The sequence below is a fragment of the Aulostomus chinensis genome, chromosome 20 (genome assembly GCF_037954235.1).
Source record: "Aulostomus chinensis isolate RoL2024-O1b breed Wild chromosome 20, RoL_Achi_v1.0, whole genome shotgun sequence".
Taxonomy (NCBI): Eukaryota; Metazoa; Chordata; class Actinopteri; order Syngnathiformes; family Aulostomidae; genus Aulostomus; species Aulostomus chinensis.
The window spans coordinates 18528398-18553792 of NC_141339.1; the positions used below are offsets into that span (position 1 = coordinate 18528398).

General features: G+C 42.1%; 1 protein-coding gene across 3 annotated transcripts in view; it reads right to left on the reverse strand.

The window, feature by feature from the left end:
- Positions 1-25395, reverse strand: part of nkain2 (sodium/potassium transporting ATPase interacting 2) — a 129491-nt gene that overhangs the window by 83739 nt on the left and 20357 nt on the right. For 2 of the 3 annotated variants that reach the window (XR_015110580.1, XM_086189202.1), the window contains exon 1: positions 5548-5912. The exons of the other annotated variant lie outside the window; for it this stretch is intronic. Coding sequence is in view for 1 of the 2 variants with exons in the window: in XM_086189202.1 (XP_086045328.1) it covers positions 5548-5601 (54 nt within the window). In the remaining variant the exon portion in view is untranslated. Of the gene's footprint in view, positions 1-5547; positions 5913-25395 lie in introns of those variants that run through there. 3 annotated transcript variants of the gene reach the window in all.

Here is a 25395-nt window from a genome sequence, read left to right on the forward strand (position 1 = left end):
ACAAATCGCCCTCCACACACATAAAAAAGACAGCAACTATTTTATTCTCATTTATTAATATTTGTTCTGCCATGATTGAGAGGCCTTCCTTATTACAGGGCTGCGTAGCTAATAACTTGGCAAATGTGAAAATAAAATGACTGTGTGTGTGTGTGTGTGTGTGTGTGTGTGTGCGCGCGCGCGCGTGTGTGCGCGCGCGGTGGGGGACTGACAAATTAGAGATAGCAATGAAAAAGGATAGAAAAAGCATCAGAGAATCTATAGACTCACAGCTTAGACGGTGTTTGGCTTTTGGCTGAAAGCGACAATTTAGGGCAGCAAAGGCTTTTTTTTTTTTTTTTTTTATCTGGGCGAGTGATGTGGATGAGGAAGGAGGTCTGAAGTTTATGTTTGTTGCCAGAGTGTAGGAGCTGTTTTGGCTTTCAAATCAACCCACTCAGAGTTGATTTCTATCAAACGCTGAGAAAACACGGTGAAAACAGCACAATCCGTACCCAGTTTAATCATTAATAAGTGACTGCAAACAGGAAAAAACTGACTTGAAATGAAATATATTCCAGTTTGAAAAGAAATTACATTGTATTTTAATTATTAAAACGGTTTTTACCAGTGAATGTTTCCTGTTTGTTTTTAATTGAACTACTTCAAAAGAATATGACGAAAGGAAAATGCGGACGATTTATTAGTACTCAGTTACTGTTTTGTAATCAAGTAACACACACGCTCAGGCGGCGTTTCTGCATTCATGCCGCTGCTTCCAGGTGGTAAATAATTCATATTGTCCCTCAGTGGTGGAAATGTCACAGGGATGCACCGTCACACACAGACAAACAGTGGGGCTCAGATCGCCTATGGCCACTCTACATGGTAACCTTGTTACATATATGCATGCTTTATCTAGTACAAAGTATATTTGATGACTATGTCACCGAATTTAAACTTTCTTCGAGGAAAAAACTGCCAGCTAGAAGTTTTGTCCTGATTAAACTAGTTTATCTTTTGTGTTTTACAATTACAAATCTCTGCTTTTGGATCATTAATTATTATCCGGCTGTAATTGTGCATTAAGTTACAATTCTATTACGTCGGATGAATTCAATTAACTCACACACCAACAACGTAATTAACAGTCTATCAACATAAACTCACACCAGCCGTCGGTGCAAGCTCCACAGAACCAGGCTGACAACAGAGGTTGCCTCCCTGTTACCCATCGCACGGCTGGATGTGTTTGTGATAGGAAATGAAGTTATTCATCATTATTATTTACACATTACGGCTTAAAATAACCCAAAGATTGGGGCTGTGATGGCATGTATCACTTGACTATAGGAAAATGTTCATCTTGCCATGTTGAACTAGATGGCAGTACCTGTGACCAAATCACAACTGAAGCACTTTTGCACTTACTATGGGTTTTTCCTTAAGTCTGAATTCTTGCTTGTGTTGTACGTCGCTTTGGACAAAAGCGTCTGCTAAATGAAATTGTAGAATTGTAGAATTGAATATCACGTCCAAAAGTGCATGTTACGTTGTGGTTAGATGACATCCGTAAGTAGTGACTTTTTTTTAATTGATTCTTTAATTCATTTGATAGTGAGTGAAGACTGCAATCTATCAAGACCAAAATCAAGTTCCCAGGTGCCTTGACACAGGTTAGTCCTGAAGTTAGCTCAAGCTTATGTTTAAGGTGGACCAGCTCTATATGACTGAAGGCTCATATCCCAGTCTGATTTGCTGACTTTTAAAGACACAGAAGAAAACCCTCTTTTAGGAACAAGGTGGTGTTGCTGTTGTTTTTTTGGCCATATCATTTCTGTGTGATGATGAGAAACAATCACCACCGAAAGCTCGTTACGTGTTTGTTTGTTTTGAACTAATACTTTCTGAATAAAATCCTCCCAAAAACTATAAAGAGCCCAGGTTTAAGTACATCCACCTTTCCACTTCAAGTAGCCATGCTGAAGTCCATCCATCCATCCATATGTGGACCATCCCATTCTTCATAAGAATGAAGTGCTACTGTATATGTGGAACACCTTGAAGTTACGCCATCATGAGGTTCCATCCATTTCCTTCCGCTTATCCTGTTAAGGCCACACCTACAGTCAATTTAGAGTATCAATCAGCCTTGTCCCCTTTAGCATGTCTTTGGACTGTGGGAGGAAGCTGGAGTACCAGAGAGAACGCCACCCTGACGTAAAATACTTAATACAGTTCATTTTAAGAGTGTCGGCAACAATTTTAAGATCCCCACTATTACACCAACAGCATTTCAAATATGGAAACCTCCATGGATTCAAAAAATTATTTAAATTAAACAAAAAATGTCTGTGGGTTTCTAAAACTCAAAAGATCAGAAACTGTACTTTGACTTCACCAAAAAGGCCCCGTAATCTGAGATCATGAGCTGGAGAACTCCTGGGACTGATGAACACATTTGACATCAGCTGTGCAGTCGACATATCTGCACCCTGGATCATTGATCTCTGCTGCGCTACGGTGACATCAGCTAGCTTAGCAATTAACCTAGCTAATGAAGCAGGAGAAAAACTGCTGTTAAGAACACAAAAGCGATCAGTTCCACTATGTATCACTATTGTTTCCTAGTCTGTGAGTTTGGAGCTCTTCAAAGCAGGGGGTCACCACAGTGACAATTAGTTCAATTTAACAACAATAACTCTGCAACTAAATGTCTTGCAAACTTTTGGGGTAATTGCTGTCTGTGAATTAATGGATTCCAGCGTCAGGGGGTGGTGGGGCTCTGTTTAAATGGCTGCAACTGTAACCGAGCTAACTGTGCATGGCCAGCATACACTATGTTAAGTGTTTTAGACTTCCAGCTCAGCTTGCGGCGTTATCAGCGGGCTTAGCTATTACAACAGTTACCAGAGCAAAAAATGTTGTTGACTATGGCATTGAATTAGTTCCAGTGCATTAGACACAAACAAGCACACACACTCTCGCTATTTCACTGACGGAAATGCACAGCGTTGACAGCACAATGGTATGTTTCATGTATACATACAACACACTTGTCATGTTACTGCAGACATGTCAACTTACACAGCAACCTATGTGGAGAATAAGGCCACTGAGTGCTCTTGCGGGCTGTTACAAACACGGATGGCTTCATAGTGTCTGTGAAATTGTCCTGTTCTACATAACAATAGGTCTTCAGTTTGTGGATACACACACACACACACACACACACACACACACACACACACACACACACACACACCTACTGTATTAAACTCCAGCAATGCCACAGTGCACACATTTCTCTTCATGTTTATGCATTTGAGCACATGCGTGTACAATATCCCATTCATGTATCACAATACATCCTCAGTTTCCACACTTTGCGTCATTGTGTTCCATACATTGTTTCTAGAAATGTAGGATTTTCTTTGTGCGCGACAGCCTCCACCTTCCTCCCTCTGCCTCTACCGAGCTCGTGCGTTCCTTCATTTTTCCCTTCAGGGAATCAGACTTTTGCTCCTGCTGAAGCTGCTTGTCTTGCTGACATCCTTTGGTTTAATGCACAGCCTTATAATGGTACTGTGACACTAACAGTCAACAACATGCAACGAAAAATTATATATACAACGTCCCAGTTTTAGCATTAATTCAAGCCACGCTACCTGTTTTAATAAGCAGCGATGGATCAAATGACTGTGTAAAGTGAAGAGGGTCACTTATAACGATGATACCACAGACGATGATTACCCAACTCTGCAGTTCACCTCAGCTCAAAAAAGCTTCTCTCCCTGCACTGTTATGGTTTCACAGCAGGAGCAACACTACGGGGCCGTACCTGTGAGAGTCGCTACCCCGCTCAGCTGCTGTGGCTGTGCTAACGGTTGGACTCCAAATATCAACATGAGGTGCGGTGAAAAGAGTGTATATGTATATTTGCCTTTAATATTCACTCTCTATCACCTCTCATCGACCTTATTTCAAGATGCAAACAGGCTTGTGGTTTAGGCGGCCGAGTAGCCATCAGTTAACATTAATTAGGTGTTGTGTATTGTGAATTACTCTGAGTGGTAAAGTTGAAAAGCGAAACATTCATGCAATTTATACAGCAGGGTATTTTTTTTTTTAAAGACTTTTACACTCATTGTGCTCTTCCTCCTAAACAGCAGCGAAATGAGCCACAGGGATGACGTAGTTTAGCAGGCTCGTTCCCCCATTTTTTGAAAGCTTGTGACATTTTTTTTTAATCCTGTTTTTTTATTATCACTGTTACAGAATAAAAAAAAATCCCTGTGGTGTACAAAAGTTTAAGAGACTGGCTCATTTTATCAGGCAACATTCTCTTAACAAATTAACTTTACTTACAATTTATGAGGCAAAAATGCGGTCGATGGTATCCTGTAATCTTAGCACAGTCCTAACATTATCTTGCAAAATAATGCTAGCACAATGCTAAAGTTATGCTGCTGAACTCCAGCTCTCCACAACCTCTACAGTCTCATTCAGTCACTTGGTAACAGCCATTTTAAGTTGCATTAAAACCTTCGAAACTCACAAGTGTGGTATTTATTGATGTATTTTATGCTGTGGAAAAAAAATATGAAAACATCTTAAACATGAAACCTTGAAAAAAAAAAAAACCCAGACATTTAGACAACAATAAGAACTTATTTTTGTGATTTGTCTCTCCTCTACAGAGCAAAGCTTTAGCGGCAGGGAGGAGACGGCAAACCGAGCAAAAAGGAGGGGGGACTGTTCTCACATCCTTACCCCAAATTGTCTCAGATTAAAATATCTCTGCTCATGACATTCAGAGCTACTCTCCCACAACCTTCGATATCTCTTATAAGATCATTTACCAGTGTCAGCGTATGCAATTGACAAATCACTTTATTCATACAAAGACTGAACTGATTTAATCAGTCCAACGCAACACACATGTAGGCACACATACACACCTCCCTGGTGCCTTGCTTGGCACCAGTTCCCATTGACACAGATGGTGATGGGAGAAAGAGACAGACAGACAGACAGACACACTGGCAGCAGTCGATTCCACAAGTTCACATCACATCTATTCCTCAGATGTGCATTTTCACATCATAAATCACATACACCGGCTCAATCCATCCATCCATACATCCATCCACCACTTTTCCCTCCTCACCGCCTCCATTCATCACTCCCAGCTTATCCATCAGCGCTGGATGAGGAAGCCAGAGCTCCCACTAACAGCCATTCATCCATTCACTCCCTCGGATTTATCAAACCACACCTCACCTTGTTTCACGACCGTTTACACACCTATTAACTTCTGAAATGTGCCCTTCCAGTCATCCATCTTTTCTCACCTGTGCACCCATCCCTTGCTTTATGTCTAGCATGTCTGGCGGTAACAAATTATACGCTTTCAAGATGAAAAAATGTGTCATGTTGAACTCCTACAAGATTTTAGAAAACCTTTTATTTCTCTGAATTGATCTGCTCCCCCTCCCTCTCTCTCTCCCTCTCTCCCTCCCTCCTCCTCCTCCTCCTCATGGGATCAATAGTAATCATAACACTTACCAGCTGCATGCCACAGATGAAGGCCAGGGTACACCTGCCACTGCAGCACCCCATGGTGTCCTCCACCTTCTCTCCAGTGGGACAAGAACTCTGGATAACTCCCAAATCTCCAGCTGGACCTCCAAATCCAAAAGAATGGAGAGAGAAAAAAAACAAAAACCCTGGAGGGCCCGTCTAGCTGGCTCTCAGCCCAGGTAGAGGCACTCACTGCTCGGCCTTAGAGAACAGAGAGCTGCCCCTGGACTCTCTGGAGCTCAGGGGGATAAAATGCTTCATTCAAATATACGGTTTGAAATGTGATCCAACAACCAGGGGTCAGGGAGAGAACTGAAGCGTGCGGGATGATCCGAAGTCCCCCCCCCCCCCCTCCCCCCTAAAAAAAAGAAAAAAGAAAAAAAATATATATCCTCAGATTTTTGGTCTGAAATGTTAGTGTCTTGATAATTCAGGGGTATTCAGATTAATTTCGCGTTAAAACTACGATGACAGCACCGCAAGACTAGAAAGTCCTCATAGTCTCAAGCATTTTTCAAAGAAGTCCCGCACTTCAGACGCAGGAACAGATGTTGAGATTCTCCAGATTAATCGCACTCTCGTTAAATAATCCGATTATTGTGGATTCAAACAGCCTAATTTTTAGGGTGGAGAAACAAGTCAAAGTGGCTCCTGCATGTGTTCGTCTCTCCGGGGAAGTAACGGACACGCAGCGGGACCATCCTCCTGAGAACACTCACCCAAAAACCACAGTAATGTCCAATATAATCCCCACCAGCACTCGGACGACTGTGTTATCCACTCTGAAACTGGCCAAACTGGTGCTGTGAGATGTCAACAGCCGCTGGAAGCTGGTGTCTCCGGATGATAAGTCCTCCTCCTGCGGTTCATCTTCCCGTTGTGTCCACAGCACAAACCCCGCGGTTTGTGGTCGCCTCCTCCGTTAAAGCGTCTCTACACCGATTCAAAATAAAAGACAGAAAGGCATGTCCACGTTTCAGATGAGGAGGGACATCGTGACATCTCGGGCAGAGGGGAGAAGTCTCCAAACGTCACCTTCAAAATAGCAAAAATAAGGTGTAAGTTTAGTTTGACATCACCTCCGGGTTCTCTTCAAGGAGTGGAAAAGGCGAGACAATAGGAACCGGGATGGACCAACGGACCGAGAGAGACAGTCGACAGGAGCGTCTCTCGTCTACCATCTGTTAAGTCAAATACCGCGCACAAATATAGCTGTTCCGGTCGGACTTTTCAAAATAAAAGCGTTTATTCTTTTCAATCCGTCGAGGGACGCTGTAAACAGACTGTAAAGGAAAATGGACATAGCTTCTAATTCCCGTGAATTTTGAAAATTCCTGTCTTCATTCCTGTGTCCATATGTTATTTCTCATTTACCTCTAGATACCTGCTAATACATGTGAAAAAACAACATTGTCCCTGTATTTCTAAAACATTCAAACATTTGATGATAAAAATATACTTTTCCCCATAGATGTGCTTTGGGAATGAAGCATTTGATGATTTGTTTCAAGTGGCACACAACCCTCGATAAATGACACATTCTACTACCATAATGTTATCCATTTGTTACTATCATATATGGAAAGTATGAAGGGGAGAAGCAGTAAAATCACCTACATTTGTTAGCTGAGCGCTAGCTGGAATTAGCAAGTTCAGCCTGCGTGCGTCTCTCCTGTGTGTGCTCCACTATGTGGACGTTGTATTTACTGGTGTAAATAGCACTCAGAATCTGTCTTTTACAATCAGATGCACATATATGCAGATGCAAATTGTACCCCAGCTTCTGTTTTGCTGCCATTAAACAGTGAAGCTGTGCCTTAAACCTGCATTCTTTCTGATGGCCAGCAGGTGGAGACTCCACCGGATGTAAAAAGTAGTTTGATAGCATGAGACTCATTCATTTTTCGAACACAGTTGTGTCTAAAGTGTTAGTTTCTGGTTGTCTTGACTAACGCAGGAGGTTCATTTTGTAAATTAGAGTTCTTAAGTCTTAATTAGCTCATGAAGCAAAAAAAACCATTCACTGCGCTTTTACCTTGTGATTGACAATCTGCTACCATGGCAGTTGGTGATGAACAGATTGCAGTTTTATCTTTGGATATAATAGTTAATCTGCAGTAGTTTCTGCCACCAGCACAGATAATCACAGGCAGCAGTGAGAACTAATACCACATCATACAAAGGTCCAGGGGTCAAATCCTGGCTAGATTTCTTCTGTGTGGAGTCTGAATGCATTTCCTGGGAGGGAGATGATTTATAATCTAAAACCAGGGGAATCACAGTCATCATAAGTGACAAATGTGTTTGTCTTGAACCCTTAAATGGGAACGCTTCATGAAGAAAATAACCTTATGTGGCATCGAGCTTGGCCTGTGTTGCTGTTCCTTGATGTTCACAAGTGCAGATTTATTGAAACAAGCCAGCATGACATGGACACTATATTCATCGTGCTGTTTCAACCACCTTTATTGTAAGCTGCTCTCTCTCTATTTCTCTCTCTTTTTTTTACTTTTATTTTGAAGGCAAAACGTTCCTGACCCGCATCCTTGTTGCAGCTATTTTTGTCTGACTTGATCCGGCTGATGTTCCGCTCGGCAGGGGAGCGGCGGGGCTCTTTTCAGTCACTGATGAGACGCACAAACAGACAGAGATGGAGCTCTGGTCGGTGTGCAGCTGCTAAAGAACATGGCCTTCAACCAACATAATGAACTGGGACTCACTCTCACTCTCTCTCTCTCTCTCTCCATCTCTCTCTCTCCCTCTCCATCTCTCTCTCTCCCTCTCCATCTCTCTCTCTATCAGTGGGGAGTCCTCTCTGAGTTGTCAAGATAATCATTTTATCCCAATTTCTCACTCATTTAATTGCAGACTAAAGTTTTTTTTTTTTAATGCTAACTTGCTATTCAAGCTGTTTTTTGGAGAAAAATAAATAAATAAAAGGACAGGGTTTTTTAAATTTTCACGTAGGCTATTAGAGTTGCTCACAGCTATCCATCAATTATTGGAGAGAGCCTTGGGTTAACACTCCAGAGGGTGACTGTCTCATTAATGACACTTCATTTCGCTCCCTGTTTTCTGGCTGCAGATCGCAGGAGGCTGCTCACATCCACATTAAGACCCAGGAAACAAGCAGTTCCCCCTGATCAAAGGTGAGGTATCTTGATGTTTGTTTGTGTGTGTGTGTGTGTATTTTGGGGGTCACTTGTTCCACGCCTATAAAGTGGCCAACAGTTTGAACAGACACAGAGGTGGAGAGGCTATCACTGCTTTAGCTATACAATATAATGGCCTGCTTTCCCCTCACCATCAATCTCTGTCATAGTCTACCCCTCCCACACCCACACACACACACACACACACACGCGCGCGCGCGCACACGAAAACAACACATACATTCAGATACATGCACAAACAAATGCACAAACACACCCAACCGCACACAGAGCGACAGGCGTTTAATTATGTCACTAATCTTGAGTGACAGTGGCATGTATAATGGCTGATTCCCTGGGGCCATGTGTCATTTCATCCACCCATTCATCCCTTTTTCTATTTATCATCTCACCTAAGTCTTCCATACACTGCCGCATCTGCACATATTTTACTCCCCCCCTTTTATCTTCAACATCCCTCCATCTCTCTTTCTTCTATTTCCTTCTCTGTTATTAATGTGTCCCTTTTCAGCCTCCCTCATTCTCCCTTTGTCACACATCATCTGCTGTGTCACCAGGGTCACTCATGGAGTCTAGATAACAAGGAGGAGGTGGGGTGGAGCCAGTCTGACCACAGAAGCCTTGTCCTGGAGAACACGAGCCTGAATCTGGTGATGACACCACAGTCTCATTTTGATGTTTGTTGCATCAAGCGCACTTACTGTAACCACTAGGTGTCGCTATGACTTGAATTCAGCTGGTACAAGTCTTGAGATTAGGACTGCGATCAACGTTTGCATACGATCTGACCATGTGGAGTTTTTACAGGTACCTGTTTTTCGCCATGGTGATGCACATTTGATCAAATGTCCCTGTCTTTACCACAACTCATCACCAAGTTCTTCGGGACCCAGCAGGAGGAGAACATCAAAGTGTCACCAAAGCAATGTCATTTTAGAACAACGGTTATGCCAACACACACTTGACAAAATGGCCATTAAAAATCCATTTGATTACAAATTATGTTGGAGTGGTGATTTTAATGGAGTAATACGCAGGTTACGGAGGTGATACATGTTTGAAAGTGCTATGAAGGCAGCGTCAAAAGTATTAATCCAGGTGAAGTTTCCATTTACGTTAGCATGCAATTCATTCATGATCATTTCTTGTTTCTACGACGTGAGACATTTCACGCACACACTGCCTTGTCATGTCAATAAAGCGTACTTGAATTTGATTTTGACAGTGAGAGAAGGTGACAAAGAGAGGGAGGGAGAAACTGAGCGAGAGATAGGCTACATCTTGGACCAGATAGCAAGATAGTATGTGTTTATAACTTTATCTGTCTGGACCAGATGTCACCAGACTGCTGCCAGCCTATCTCAGCTGAGACACACACGCACACGCTAACACAAGGAACACACACACACACACACACACACACACACACACACACACACACACACACACACACACACACACTTCAGCAACTCTGACGTGTTATAGCTCCTACACCTTGTCCTATCTGACAACAATCTAACTCCAGCCAGCTCGTCGAAAATAGCCTCATATCAACGTGGAATATGTGACTGAACCACTGAGGAGTAAAATCTACCCTCCAAATTTGAGGACAGAATTCCGATCAAATTTGACATGGACAGAGAGAGAGCAAGAGATGGAGGGAGGAAATAAAATGCCAGGGAGGGCAAAGACTGTAAAGTGAGGCTGAGGAGGAGAGGAGAGGAGCTCCGCATGTTGATAGTTTCAATAGCTTTTTTCCGAATTAGACAGCAATAAAAGGAGATGCAAATTGTAAATATTACGCCAATCACTGGCAGAGTAATACGAATAATGATGAAAATAATATATTCGTAAATAATTAGAATCAATCTAAATGACAAATACATAAAGTAAAAATTATAAAATAAGGAAATACAAAAGGTGAGACAGGAGAATGGAAGGTTATCACATTTTGTTTGAATGAAAAATGTTTTGAATCAGGAGCAGATCAATGATGAAAGTAGAGGCATTTGACTCCGATACTGCAATGTTATAGGAAAGAGTATCTACTTTAATGGTCCTTCAGTAGGTGAAATGACTCTTTTACAGCTTCCTCTGAATGCCAGTTGCCTGGTCAGTGTCAGATGTCCATCCTGGCTGTGGCCACTGCAAGATACCGTTTGAACCCCCTTCAGCTCACTGAGTGGAAAACCTTCCTTCTATAAGAATAAGATTTTGCTTCATGTGCGAGAAAAAAACAACAACAACAACAACAAAAACATATCCCACCTGGCTGATTGTAGCCAAACAGCATCACCCCAGGCTACTCTGGAACACCTGCGCTTTCTTAAACAGTGCACCACTGGAAAATGTTACCCAAGTAATTTGGTGTCCATGCACAGATTTATTGTGTACAAATTTGTGATTACATGTACAAATTAATGTTTAAATTGTCTGGATATTTTTTGGCAAGGTATTTGTATGTTGTGTTTGCAAAAGTCTTAATTAGTAAGGTTACTTGACCAAATACTTACACTGAAGTAAAAAATTAAAATATTTCTGCTACAACAGGAAAGAAAGGCTGTGTCCCTCCCCAGTCCATGCCTGCCCCCTTGGATCGCCATCATTTTCTTTTCAGGTCATCTCTGTGTCTCAGCGGACATTTGTATGATAGGTAACAACGACTGAAGGTGACTTCTTTTTTTTTTTGTATATCATCAGAGGTACTAGTGACCTTTAACCATCGAACTCTTTTCAGTTCACGCAGGAGTCCCAGTGGACATTTGATCCCAAAAAACGAAAAAAAGGTGTTTCAGAGATACGGCATTAACCAGAATGGGATCGATATCATGCCAACTTGAGGTGACGGTGACCTTGCCCTTCGACCTTGGACCACCGAAATCTTTCCAGTTCATCATTAAATCCCAGTGGAAGATGGAACCCCATGATGCCGTAACGTCAAGGTGTTCCAGATATAGCACACATCCACACTGGATGGATGGATGGATGGATGGATGGATGGTTGGTTGTATAAGTGGTAGTGTGCAGCCATTAAAACACACACAGTAGGCAAAGCACAGCCACCTGAAATTTGTGCCCAGTAGGCCCACTATAATTAGACTCCCCCTCTAATACTCACTACTTTGGTGCAAAAGCCATTTGAAAGTTGAGGAAAAGGCATAGAGGTTAGTTTTAAATACTTTGTAGGGATTTTAATTTACCTTGTAAAATATGTCATGGATGACACAGAAAATCCTCTGTGAAATTGACATCTCATTTTCTGTTCCCAGTGAATTAAAAAGTGAATATAATCTTTGGCAAGCATAAAATTACCTTCGATCCCAAGGGCACAAGTAACCAGGGAATATATATTTGTACATGGTGTGCTGTACTGAATAAAAACTGTATTGGAAATGTTCTTTACAGAGAGAATTTGATACGTTCTCGTGAGTGATTAGGATTTCAGTACACAGACAGCATGTGTCAAGTAAATCTGACAAGATCAAGGTTTTTATATGTCATTGATCAGAAATCTACAGAAACGCCTCGTGCCAAAGACGAAGTTGATGCTGCGTTTTACAAGTATTACCCAAGATGTTGCTTTGTTTTCTTTACCTGGTCTTCCCTTCAGCCACCTGCCCCACACCAGTCTACGCCCAGCCGTTCATGAACTAACTAACTGTACATCCATCTTCTCAGCGATCGCTCACCATTGTGTCTCACAGTGAGCTCCAGTCGTCAGGCCTGTCCCTACCCTTGAGGTGAACCCACAGAAACTCTCTCTGTCTGCACCGTCTCCACCTCCTCCTCATTCAGGGAAGTGACAGCCGTCTGCATCTTCCTCCCCTCCCCTGAAATTCTTTATCTTGGTGACATTGAAGCAGCAGAGGCTGTAGCGCTTTCATAACAATGATACTTTTCATCAGACTCCTAAACATCCTCAGCAGTCCCTCTTCAACTTTACAAAGATTATATGAGGACAGATGAAAAAAGAAGTAATTAGAATGGAGCGTTTCATGCCTGGAGTGGCCACAGGTAGGAACAAGGCCACCAGATGTAATTTGTTCCCTCGATGTACTTATTTTTAGGTGGAAAGATATAAATCATTCCCTCTCTTTGGATATCTTGAGGCCATGGGATATACTTTGTTCCCTAAATGTAGTTATTTTGAGGCCATGATATATAACTATTTTCCTACAGTAAGTCTAGTGATCCTCAGGCCACAAGATACAAGTTGTTCCCTCAAGTTAGTTTTTCACGGCCTCCTTCATTTTAGTCATCTTGAGGCTACAAGACATGACTTATTTCCAGAAAATACAAAATTACTCAATTGAGGCAACAAGTTACTTTAGATCTCATGTTCATAAATGAATTAAGTTGAGGGAACAAGTTAGTATTCTCCTTTTTTCTTCCTATGACCAGGTTTTTGTCTCTCTGTCTCTGTCTCTGGCCACCCAAGGGCTCCATCGCTATCAGAGCTGTATACCTGCCTCTGATGCATCACACTTGAATAAGTACCAGTATTTGAAGAAAAAGTAAAGTTTTGAGTTTGAATCTATTGGATTTTGGAAGGCCAACAGAGCCCCGGTAATTAAAGCTGATATACGGCAACAGCGAATCACAACAGCTATGACAACATGTCAAAGCTCTCATTTGGAAGTCCTTTTAATCACACAAACTATAGCACTACAAAGACGATTTGAGCTATGGCTTCACCCTGCGTTCACGTTCCTCCAAAAACAGCCTTTAAGGATAATTTGGATGCAAGTCATTTCAGCAGAACAGTCGGTGTCTGTCTCATTCATCAGACTGGCATATTGATTGATCTCTGAGACAAACCGTCTGAAAATTATAACTCTTAGTCATTAGTTATGACTGTTGTTTCTTGTAATGTGTGTGATCTTTTCCTCCCATCCCATTTCCAGTCTGGAAATAGCAATGCAATCTGATTAATTTATCTTTTAAAGCTTTTATTTACTCGACAATTAGGGTTTGCCTCAGGTCATCAGTTTCTCAAGTTATTTCCTTTTACTTTTGCAATGGGTAAAGGAAAAGTCCACTTCCAAGCATCTTTCCACTTTCCTCTATTACGCTGAACTGCAAGGCCGTGGAGAAAAAAAACACAATTGAAGCAAGGGCAATAAATAAAACTGGAAGTATCTTTTATAAATCAATTTCGATCTCCTCATGACACAAATTTAGCTTCTCAGAAAGCATACAAATAAAATAAACCCGTGATTTGTAGAATGTCTGTACAGGTTATCATGCAAAAACAAACCCCATGAAATTTACGCCATGAATCACACCCTAATTCAGTTTTATTTGTGCTCCTTGTCTGAGGAAGCATTCCCCCTTTCTTCATAGATTGCCCTTTAGTGTGTGTGTGTGTGTGTGTGTGTGTGTGTGTGTGTGTGTGTGTGAGTGAGAGAGAGAGAGAGAGAAAGAGAGAGAGAGAGAGGGAGAGAGTGCTCATTTGAGTGCATGTATTCAGTCATGTGTGTGTACCTGGAGGCAGAATTGCAAGTGCTATTAGACCCAGATATTGCAGCAGTAGCTCAAGGGAGCTCAATACAATTCAATGCATTTGTCATTTTTATCAAGAGCCCGGTCTAAATGTATCATATAAATCACAACAAGCTTTAAGTCCCCATTTTACAAATCCAGTCCTTGGTCATTTTCCACCTGATACATTTGATTCTGCAGTTTCTGCATTTTATTCTGATAATAGAAGAAAAAATTCTCAAGGCTAGCCTTAACTGTTAAATCCACAAATCTAGACAGCCTCTTTTACTCTCTCATTTTCTCACTTTTTTGGTTTGTTAGTTCTCCTGTAACTGCAGCATAACCACTAAATCATCCCATGAATCTCACCTTTTGGGAGACTGCCCGATGACAAATACATTTTATACTTTCTGTTTTTTTTTCCCCATATGCAGAAGAAGGTGCATAGCTCAAAATAATTGCGCAACATGATTAGACAAACATTTAACATTCCATGTTTTCTCTCAAAGCCTACAACAACCAGAATGCTTTGTTGTCACTGACCTCCAGGCTGCTTGTAAGCAAAAGAAATTGAGGTTCTTGTAAGTTCACTGTTATTTTTAAATGGAACAGAAGTTCTGTCTTTAATCTCAGGTTCACACCCCCCCCCACACACACACACACACACACTCACACACACACAAAGAGAGAACATGCTGTAGGTGTCAAGCTGTGAGCCTAAGTTTGCCTGTGATGACCCTCTGAAGATGTTGCTGTTTGCATTAATTGACCGATTCAGTCCAAAATGGCGTTGACGCTGTTGTCAAAAAAAGCACCGGTTTCCCCCCGTGGCCTGCTGTGGTCTTTGCTGGGTGCATGTTTTCAAAATCTAAATATCAAGTAGCTAACAAAGCTGCTCCACATCAGAGTTAATCAACCCCCAGAGCCCCCAGTGACTCTCAGGTGCCCCTCACGCCACCAGCCTCTCAAAACCGGGCCAGAAATCTTTCATGTTGTTTGGTAAACCAACCTTTAGCAGCTGTGCCAGTCTCTGAATACCTCCAGGCTTCTGAGGCTCAGACAGATTAGCATCTCAATCTAATTAAGACTAAGTAAAGGGACAGAGTATTTCCAAAAGTTAGTTCAAATGATGTCATCAAAGAGGCCAGACAGAGAGCATTAGGAAAGAGTGAACACAGTGATCAGAGCAAACAAAAGAGAGATCAACAGAGATTGAACAGAAAGAACAATAGTCTGAGATGTGAACGATATTGAGGCTCGAGATGGACCGATACAGGAGACAGAGTGAGATATGAGAGAGGAGAAGAAAGAATCAATTTTGCATCAGTTTGTGGAGGAAAGGTGACAGAGAGTGAACGAAGATGTTTGTTACACCGGCAAAGAGCAAAGAGAGGGAGGGGGAAGAGAGCCAGGAGGAGGATATGGAGATAGATAGTGAAGGGAAAAGAGATGTAGAAAAGAGGATATTGATTGGTTAAAAATGCATGAGGTGTCTGGTGCGCAGCTCCTCATTTCTAATGGCTTCAGACCAGACAGAGTAGGACTACAACATCATCCCCCTGAATAACTGTTTTAATAGCGCTTTTTATGTCTTTTACTGTACTGAGGACGTCATCGTCTCCTCCGGTTCGTGAGACAGGCAGACTGTAACTGTGAGTGATTCACTCGGTTGGTCAGAGTGTAGTAGAGTCACCCAGTGAACGATATTTAAAGTGCACGCATTAACTCCAGCAAGGCAAACCCAGTGTAAAACAAGCAGCAATGAACTTTGCAAATTTCACTTCCTCCATCCACTAGGTGGTGCTACAGAGCACACGCTCAACATATATTATGGTGTCATAGATTTCTTCAGGTCGGGACTCTCATCAAAAAAGTGAAGTGTAACCTCTTCCTGCTCAGCGGCAAAATATCAAAATTGGATGAGCCGTCACGGTAACGGCGTTTCATGAATAGTAACTCATCACAACGTTCTGAAGGCGTTTCTGACCAAATCTGAGATACAGCCGGTCGGACCTGGCAAGAGGAGTAGATAAAAGTGTAATAAAACATGCCATTTCTGGTTGCCCCAAGGTTTAATATGGGTTCTTCTTTGTCCTTCAGCACACCCCTCCACCAAGTTCTGGGAAAATTACCCTCATAGTTCACATGTAATCCTGCTGGTAGACAAAGAAATGCCTCGAACGCCCCCACCCCCCTTAATCATAACAGATTCCAGCTGCTGTCAGTTATTCCGAGGTGTTTTCTGACGAGAGCCATAACAGCGCTCACAACTTTGGAAAACATCTGAAGTACCTTAAACTTTAAATTGAAAGTAAACCCTGAACTGGAGCAAAACTCCATGTTTCCCCTTTGTCTTCCTGCTGCTTTTTTGACGGACGGAGACAAGTTGGAAACAGATGAGGGGAGGCAGGTGGTGGGTGTAATTTCTAAAGTAAAGATTTGTCTGCTCCACTTTGACCATTTATCTACCAGTAGAAACGAGGCTATGGATGATGGATCGGTCTGGGATGCTCTCGGGTCATTGACTCAGTCCCTAAATCAGTTCTTTAAACAGTTAGGCAGTCAAATACTTTACTTCCCTAAGCTACTTTGACTACTGCAGGACCCTACGCCTCACATTCCTGTTAGCTGCTGCTCTCCCTTTATTCTGTAATGGCAGTACAGCTTGATGTGATTTAGAACTGCTAGAATCATGATACTGTGTTGACAAGGGCAAACAGTTGATAAAAAAAGTTAACATTCAAAGGACTAATTTGCAGTATTTCATGTTGTCAGTGGTCTATTATGGAGTCTGAGGTGTTGTCCTCTAAAAAAAGAAAAATTGGTCTCATCTTACAGAAATAAGATAAGCTACAAAAAAGCAACGGTCAGCTAACAATGTCCCTCTTTGGCCAGACGGACAACAATAAACCCACTTTACCCTTAATACGACAGTATTTTGATTCAGGGGTATCTCATGGAATATTCTGTTCGAGTTTACAACAGAACAAAGTCTGCCTGAGGCCAAGCCCACATCACATCCATACATTATGTCAGTTTTTCCCTCCAGAGTTCAACCTGAAATTTTTTCTATGGTCTTGTGAATACTGCAAAAAATACTGCAGCTGGGCCAAGTGCCATAAAGCAGTTTGACTACTGTAAATGATGAACATGGCTGCAAAACTCTGGTACATCTCCATGGGGTAATCTACAAAAATTTCGATAAAGCGACTGACATCGCAGTACTCCACAAGTCTTAATTCCATCACCGCTTACTCTGGCCGTGACCGTATTAAGGTTGTCCAAAAAAATGCCTTTTAAATTTCTCATTTCTTGATTGGGTTCATATCAGACACATTTGTGTTTATATCTATTTTCATTTATGGGTAACACTGGGTAACGGTTAAACTTAATGAAACCAGGGAAACGGCTGTAAATGCTCTTGTTTCTTCTCTTTAAACTGAAATAAATAAACGCCTGAGCATGTGGTGGCATCAATACTCACTCCAAGGTCTCCAGAAAAGTTGGCAGCGCAACTTTAAACGCAAAGCACATTTGTGGCAGATGGGAATGTTTTTGCAAGTTGGTCATAGACCAAACTGTTGGACATATAAGAAAATGACCTCCAGAACTGGTGACTAAATGAAATACACAAACAAAAACAAGGGGTCACTGAAGTCAGCCAGTTAAAATATATACAGTTAAAATAAAGCGAGTTGTTCTGGTTGGTGTTCAGCCTTTCTGGATCTGAACCATTATTCCCTGAGCTCTAATTGTTATTCCTGACACTGTGACTTTAATTTCCACTTCCTCTCTGCTCTCTGCTGTCTGTCCATCTGTCTCGTCCTGCCTCTGCCAATACTGTGTTTGACAGTGTGTGTGCATGTTTGTGCATGTGTGTGTTCAGTATAATCAGCCTCTCCCCTTCAGGTCTGTGAACTCATATCAAGACACAGCTTGATTTAGAGACTCTGACCTGCCGGTAAGACGGAGAGAATCACACAACCAACAGATCAGAGCCAAGATGAGACGACTTCTGCTTCCTGGCTGAGCTGCAAAGTCAGAATGTTCTCCAGACTCTCTCAGACCATCCAGGTACTTGTTGGTACATCCACCTGGCATCCCATCTGACTGTTTCCTGTTTGTGCACAGCCAGATATGTATTTTTAAAACAGGCAGGGACGACATAGTGAGGAGCCAAGACAAATGCAAAATAGATCTGGAGATTTGATACACCAGAGATATTAAAATGTGTGTGTATTAATTAAATCTTTGAAACCATCTCTGTCTATACATCTTGTTTAAAGATATAGAGATAGAAATAAGCACTGAGGGACTTACAGACAGGTGGAAAAATGAAAGGACTGGTGGGGATGGAGAATGTTGTTTAATGCCAGTGTCAGACTATTTTTGTCTTTCACTACGTTCATGTCAGATTTACTGTATGGTCATTGGGAAGGAGGGGGACGATACTGTCAATCATAACACAGGAGGAAAATAAAAGACAAGGAAAAAGTGACCGTGGACACAAATTGTTCAGTTGTATTACGTTATGCCAGCTGAGAGCTAACATTACCAAGGAATGATAGCCTAGCGTAGCTCGGCTAATGTTGCTGAAGCAACCCCACTATTTCTCATCATCCGTCTCGACTCTGCCGTGGCCATCTGTCAAAGGAAGGTCAACAAGGGTGGGCTTTCTGGCTTTCCTTGTCCCACCTGACAGTTACAACATCTCTCTTTCCCTTCACCTTGGTGTTTACATCTGTACACCAGACAGCACTCGGTCATCCTATTGGTCAAGCAAAATGTCACCAGCACATCACAAGAATTGTCACACTAGAGGAAAAACAAGAACAACAGAGAGGAAAGCTAGACTCTCCATTGTGCTGCAGCGTTCCAGATGCTTAATAGCTGCTCTTGTTTTATGTCACACCAGATAAAGACGCTCCCGATGTTCCTGATCTGTAATGATGGGAATTTGTCATGACACGTGTGTCATACGTCATGTGTGTGTCATGACAAAATCGTGTCTAAATTTGTGTTGTCTGATTCAGACAATAAATGTTTAATTGGTTCAAAATCTGATGACTGCAAAGGTCACATCTCATTTTCTCGTGAGGGAATTACACGCTGTCCGCCACGCTATTTGTCTACCCTCCCATTTGTGATAGTTGATGGACTGATGGATTTGCTGAACACATTCTGAGGAAGACTTACATCTCTGTTCCTTCTCAGATAGCAAACTAATTCAAAAGCATCACAAAATGCATAAAAAGGGCCGTTGACTTTTTTATTACGATGGAATTTGGTGAATTGACAGCATTTTAAAACATTTTCTCATCTACTGACCACTCAAAGCACTTTACACACCCCCCTTTTCATCCACACATTCATACTTTATTGGCAGAGGGAGCTGTGTAAGGGGCCAACACACTCACACACCGAGGGGGAAGTCATCAGGAGCGATTAGGGGTTCAGTGGCTTGCTCAAGGACACTTCCATACAGTTATGCATGTATGAGTGCAATGAAATATGGGCAGCGGACATAGACATTAAGATCAAGAATGACTGAAGTATAAACTTTTGAAGATCAGTTGGTATATAGGAGCAGAGTTGGCATGAAGAATATTCATGTAGTTATTGTGTATGTATCTGAAAACAGCATGAACAAATAAAGCTGTTGAATTGAGGAGGTTGCAGGATCCACGTGCATGGACACTAACACACACACCCACATACACACCCACACCCACACCCATCTGCAGAAATTAAACCGCAGCATCTATGGTTCTACATGACCTTTGAATACCAGCTCAACCAAACTTTACCAGTTTGGAAAAAGTTGTGAAAAATGAACATTAATTTTCAATCTGTGTTTTTAAAAAGTACCTGAAGTTGCAACAAGTCTGATCTGCCTGATCGGATCTGCCTTGTCCATTCCCTTCAACCTGCTTCTATTCTAACCCACTGTCACTCTGAGATACATGAGATAAGCCACAGGCGTGTTGGATTTAGGAGATTTCATGCTAATATACACATCAACTCTACTGTTTGACATCATTATCTGAAACAGCAAGACATTTTTCCTGGCCAGCACACTTGGCCTGCAAACTATGTGTGTGTGTGTGTGTGTGTGTGTGTGTGTGTGTGTGTGTGTGTGTGTGTGTGTGTGTGTAGTCGTATAGCTTTGGGTTGTTTCACATTTGCATAATGAAGTCAATAACACTGGCCTCCTGGGAGGAAGCATGGTGACATTATTACTAATTTAATAAGATGGCTGAAAACTTGTGACTGTGTGTGTGTGTGTGTGTGTGTGTGTGCGTGCGCGCGCAAGCGTGCCTGCGTGTGTGTGCGTCTGCGCGCAAGCGTGCCTGCGTGTGTGTGCGTCTGCGAACAAGATAGATTGATGAGAAAGTTGAAGAGAAGAATAACTGGAACAGGTTGGACAAGGAAAAAGAAAGGAGGACAGAAAGACTAAGAGGGATGAGATGGACCGCGACCACAGGGTGAGGGCAGGGAGGGGGGAACAAAATTGGAGGGATAGAAAATATATGGAGGAAGGTACAAGGTGATCGGAGCAAGAGGGTGAAGCACGAAAGAGAGGGAAAAGCAGAAAAGGCAGCGTTGTGGGTCGGTGAAGAAGTCAGGAGGAGTGAGACAGAGATGTACGGTTGATGTGTGAGTGTTTCCTTTTTAATTACACACACACACGCACACACACACACACGCACGCACGCACGCACACACACACACACACACACACACACACTTTGTCCTACCCGTCCTCTACTGGTCAAAAGACCTGCAGCAGTGGACAACAGGAAGCTGTAGCTGCATCACTGCAGCATTAGTAACCAATGAAACCCCATTTAAGGTGGTGCAGTATTCTGTTTATTAACCCTAATCAAGCCTCTAAATAAAACACTGTCATGTTAACAGCATTTTCCAGCAACCTTAAACAGAATTAATTCCCAGTCCTGAGTGAGCAGTAATCTGAGTTTCGCAACAGGTAACTGCTATAGGATGCATGATGGAGCTTCCAGTGAGAATAACAAACTCAGCTTTAATCAGTGTGTTTTGCTACATTAGCAAGAAAACTCTCAAGAAGCTGCAACAAAACAAAACTGCTTTGGGTCAAATTCCAGCAGGGAAATGTGGATTACTGCCACGCAAACAAAGCCACTGACATACCTGTCCCTTACTCTCATTTCGATCTGAAAGAACATGTATACTGAAATGCTTATTCACTCTTAAGCTGACATTTCTGAAGTTGTTTCACAGCAGATATTTATTTTTCTAGCTCGACTACAACTAGGACGTGTATCTGCTGATGAAAATGCAGTGTGATCGCTGGAAGCTTTTGCAGCTTGCACAAGGCTGCTAATGCTGGCAGCTGCAGGCTGCTCGTTTACAGCCATGTGGTGTTCGCCCATAACCGCTTCGTTCGCAGCACTATCACACGAGTTTGTTTGCTAATCCGATCTGTTTTAATGTCAGAAGAAAGTAGTAATTCAACACCGATGGCTGGCACACACCCGTTTTGCTAATATCAGCGATATCTTAAACCATCGGAATTGCATGAAATTACTTTTACTGTTATTGACTACACACAGAAAGATCCTGTGCTGGAGCCAGGACTCAAACCCAGCACCTTCTTGCTGTGAGGCGACAGCGCTAACCACTGCACCACCGTGCCGCCCAGAAAGAAAGCATTTGAATTAATAAATGCCTTAATACACACATAGGTCGTGATGCCAGAGTTTGCATGCAGGATTGTTTTGTACTTTAGAAAAAAAGGTTTATGAAATTGTATTTTCTTATTTTGAGCTAGAAATGAGCACCGAACTTGTGACGACATGCTGGACCCCACAACTAAAAGTTGAAAAGAAAAAAGAAAAAAGACACCGATTCTGCTCAGCAATGCGTTCCTTGTTGGCCGACGCTAAGCCAAGTCAAGTTTTATGAAAACCCTAATTCTGCTGATGAATAAACAGAAAAGGTGAAAAAATAATCTCCTTGGAAGAGTTTATGTTTCTTTTGCTAAAAATTTAACATTCCTGGGGGATATAATTATTAAAAAACATCCACGACAGGCAGGCGGACAAAGCTGGAGTCAGTGACACTGCGGAGTCTGAATGGGTGGGGTCTGCAAGAGAGAGCTGTGGCACTTCATCTTCGTGGTGTTGGATCATCTTTTCTTCTCCTGATCAGGTCCAACTACGTCTCCCAGCATCCTCAAGCATGTCCTGTTCTTTTGTGCACTGTCCGAGGTCCTGAACCTCTGCTCAGAGCTGCACACTCCAGACTTTTACTCTCTTTGTCTGTGCCAAGAAAACAAAGACATCCTTTGACTTTGACTGTGATGCTCGGGGGGATAATCTCATAAAACCTTTCAAAATCTCTCAGGTAACAAGATTTAGAAGATGGAAGGAAGAATTATATAGAATCCATCAATGTATCTCTGTCAAACAAACACACAAACTCCCGCTAGTACACGGTGTACTGTAGCGTGGTGATTGCTTTTAGTTTCATCAGATTTACTTTGGATGGCTGGTTTCATCACATCATCTCTCATGAGTATGCACAATTGTGTGCGGGTAGAACAGCGATCTGACAAAAGAATAATTGAAACGACAGGCAAGTAACTAAAAATCAAGAACAAAATATGAAAACAGGACCAACAGTAAATATCATTTAGGTGGCTGAGATGAAGCCACCCAGCATCAAAGCCTGCTGTCTTCTTTTATTAGTTTAAAAAAAAGAAATTTCTACTGCTGTGTTGACATGTGCACAATGGAAATCATGCCTCTCAGTGTTGAGGAAGCACATAACATGTCCATTAGAATGTAGATTGTAATTTATTTCTCTCATTTGCATAACAGAATTTACAGGCAGAGAGGCTGTAATGCCCTTGCACATAGTCGGGTACTGTAGACAGAGAAGGGACTGTGGTAAAGTAATGTTTTTCAGATTCCCCCCCCCCCCCGAAATCGTAAAATAAAAAATATCAAAGATGTATAATATTACAAGGAGCAACTTGTTAATTTTTCAAGTTGATCTGGATGAAACTGCAGACCCTGGATCTCGAGGCGCGTTCTCAGCCATTGGCAGGATGTAACTGTTTTTCAAATTCCTCCAGTCCCCAGAACGAAGAGAACTTCAGCCTCTGGAAAATCACCTCCAGATATACAGTAGAAGTTTATTTCTCTCAAAATTTGAGCATATTTGAATTAAATATGATTTGAAGGGCAAGCATTAGCTCCTGGACATGATGCGGTTCAAGTTCTGGATCAAGGTTCTGTTTCTACTTGTTGGGGAGGAAAAAGTATGAATGGACTTTGATGATGTTCATATTTGCTATCCACTCCTTGGCAGAGGTGTGAGCTCCCTCAGCGCTCCCTGGTTTATTCTGTCTCCATCTCTCCTCTCGCCTCCTGCAGCTAACAAGAAGCGTCGATGGGTCTTCAGCATCAGTCGCCCTCGGCTTCACTCGATTCCGCGAAACAAAGGAATGTGATGTGAAGTTTGCTTCCGTAATCACCGGATTGAACTTCTCAACTCTCAGGCGGTCAGTGGCTCTTCCGACGACGCGCGGGCAACAGATAGAGTGTGATTGCATCTTTGTGTAGAGACAAAGTAACCGTGAGGTGGACCACCGCTGATTCCGCAGGTTCCCATTCCCAACACACAGCTGTTGTTATGATAGAAAGTCACAAAACCCTGACAATAACTAAATTACCCTTCCCATAGCGCGCGCAAACCTATCCTGACACCAACTGTGGGGTTCATCAGAAGCTACTTTTGAAGATTGATTTCCTTTGTTTTCAAAGGCAGCTGCCTAAACGACCAACAGTATTATCGTTATTATTTCGAAAAATGGATTTAGAACTAACTTTTGCGGCTCAACTGCGGAATTAAATGTATGGCATCCATCATGCGACGCTCACTGGCCTTGAAAGCTCGCACTATGAAAGAAGAAGCTTTATTACCGTGGATTCCTTATAAAAATAAAAAACATTTTTTGAGGGTCATATGTCCCCCTGTAAAATGACTGTTTTGATCATCATTTGATTTATTTTGTCTAGAGTTTTTTTTTTAAGTTAGCAGTTCACTCATTCAGTTCAATTGCACTGTGTCCATATGAACACTTTTGCCTCTCCGCCTACTCACCAGGGAAATCTGGCACTTGAGCAACTAAACGCTCCAGTGTTTATTATTTAATAGTTTCACGCTGACTGGGTCATTTTGGTGTCAGGAAGGAAGTAAAGGTTGAGTTTCATTACCTTTTGATGAACAAAAGCTGCCTGCTGTGTGTGGAAACTATACGACCAGAGCAGTAAAAGGAAGCAAAATAGAAATTATCGGCCGAGCAATGGTACAGTACCATGTTATATTGAGCTGAGGAGAAATGTAGTATTGATTAAAAGATTCTGCCGCACATCTTCCACAAGAGGTCATAATCCAAAATATTTTATCGTCTAATGTTAATTACAATAATAAAGCTAAAACTGAGGTATATCATTTGATACAAGTCTTTGTGGTTCCAAGAGTTTTGGTAGGTCAGGGGGAGGAGCAAAAGACGACGTCAACAATCCTGGGGATGTTTTATATGTTTTCAGAACTCAATAATATTTATACACAGCCCCTAACTGCCTCAAATTGTCTCACAGAGAAGTAAGATCTGATTTTTGTGCGTGTGTGTGTGCGTGCGCGTGTGTGTGTGTGTGTGTGTGTGTGTGTGTGTGTGTTGTGTCCCCCAGCTCTCAGCCCCCTCTGTATGCCCTACATATAAAGCAGTCCAGTCCAACACTAAGACCAGCTGCTGTCTGTATCTCTAATTATAGCCTCGCAGGCTCCCAGGGTAAGACTGGGGGGTCAGGTTACTCCTTCCCACCACTCTCTCACTCTCTCTCTCTCTCTCACACACACACACACATACATACACACACACACCCTCATTGAAACTGGGTCTCAATAACAGGTTCTGACAGGGCTTAAGAACTCACAGGAGGCTCCACTAGATAGTAATTCTGCTATTTACTGTTCACTTTGACCTGTCTTTGTCAATGAAGGGAACTTTAGAAGAACAGGTGGGGGGATTAAGAAGTTTGACGCTTTCCTGTAATGTTGAAATCAAGGACACACAGTGAATACATTTGCTCTCTCCGTCAAGTTCTGAGAAAACTTTTGGACGCTCCAC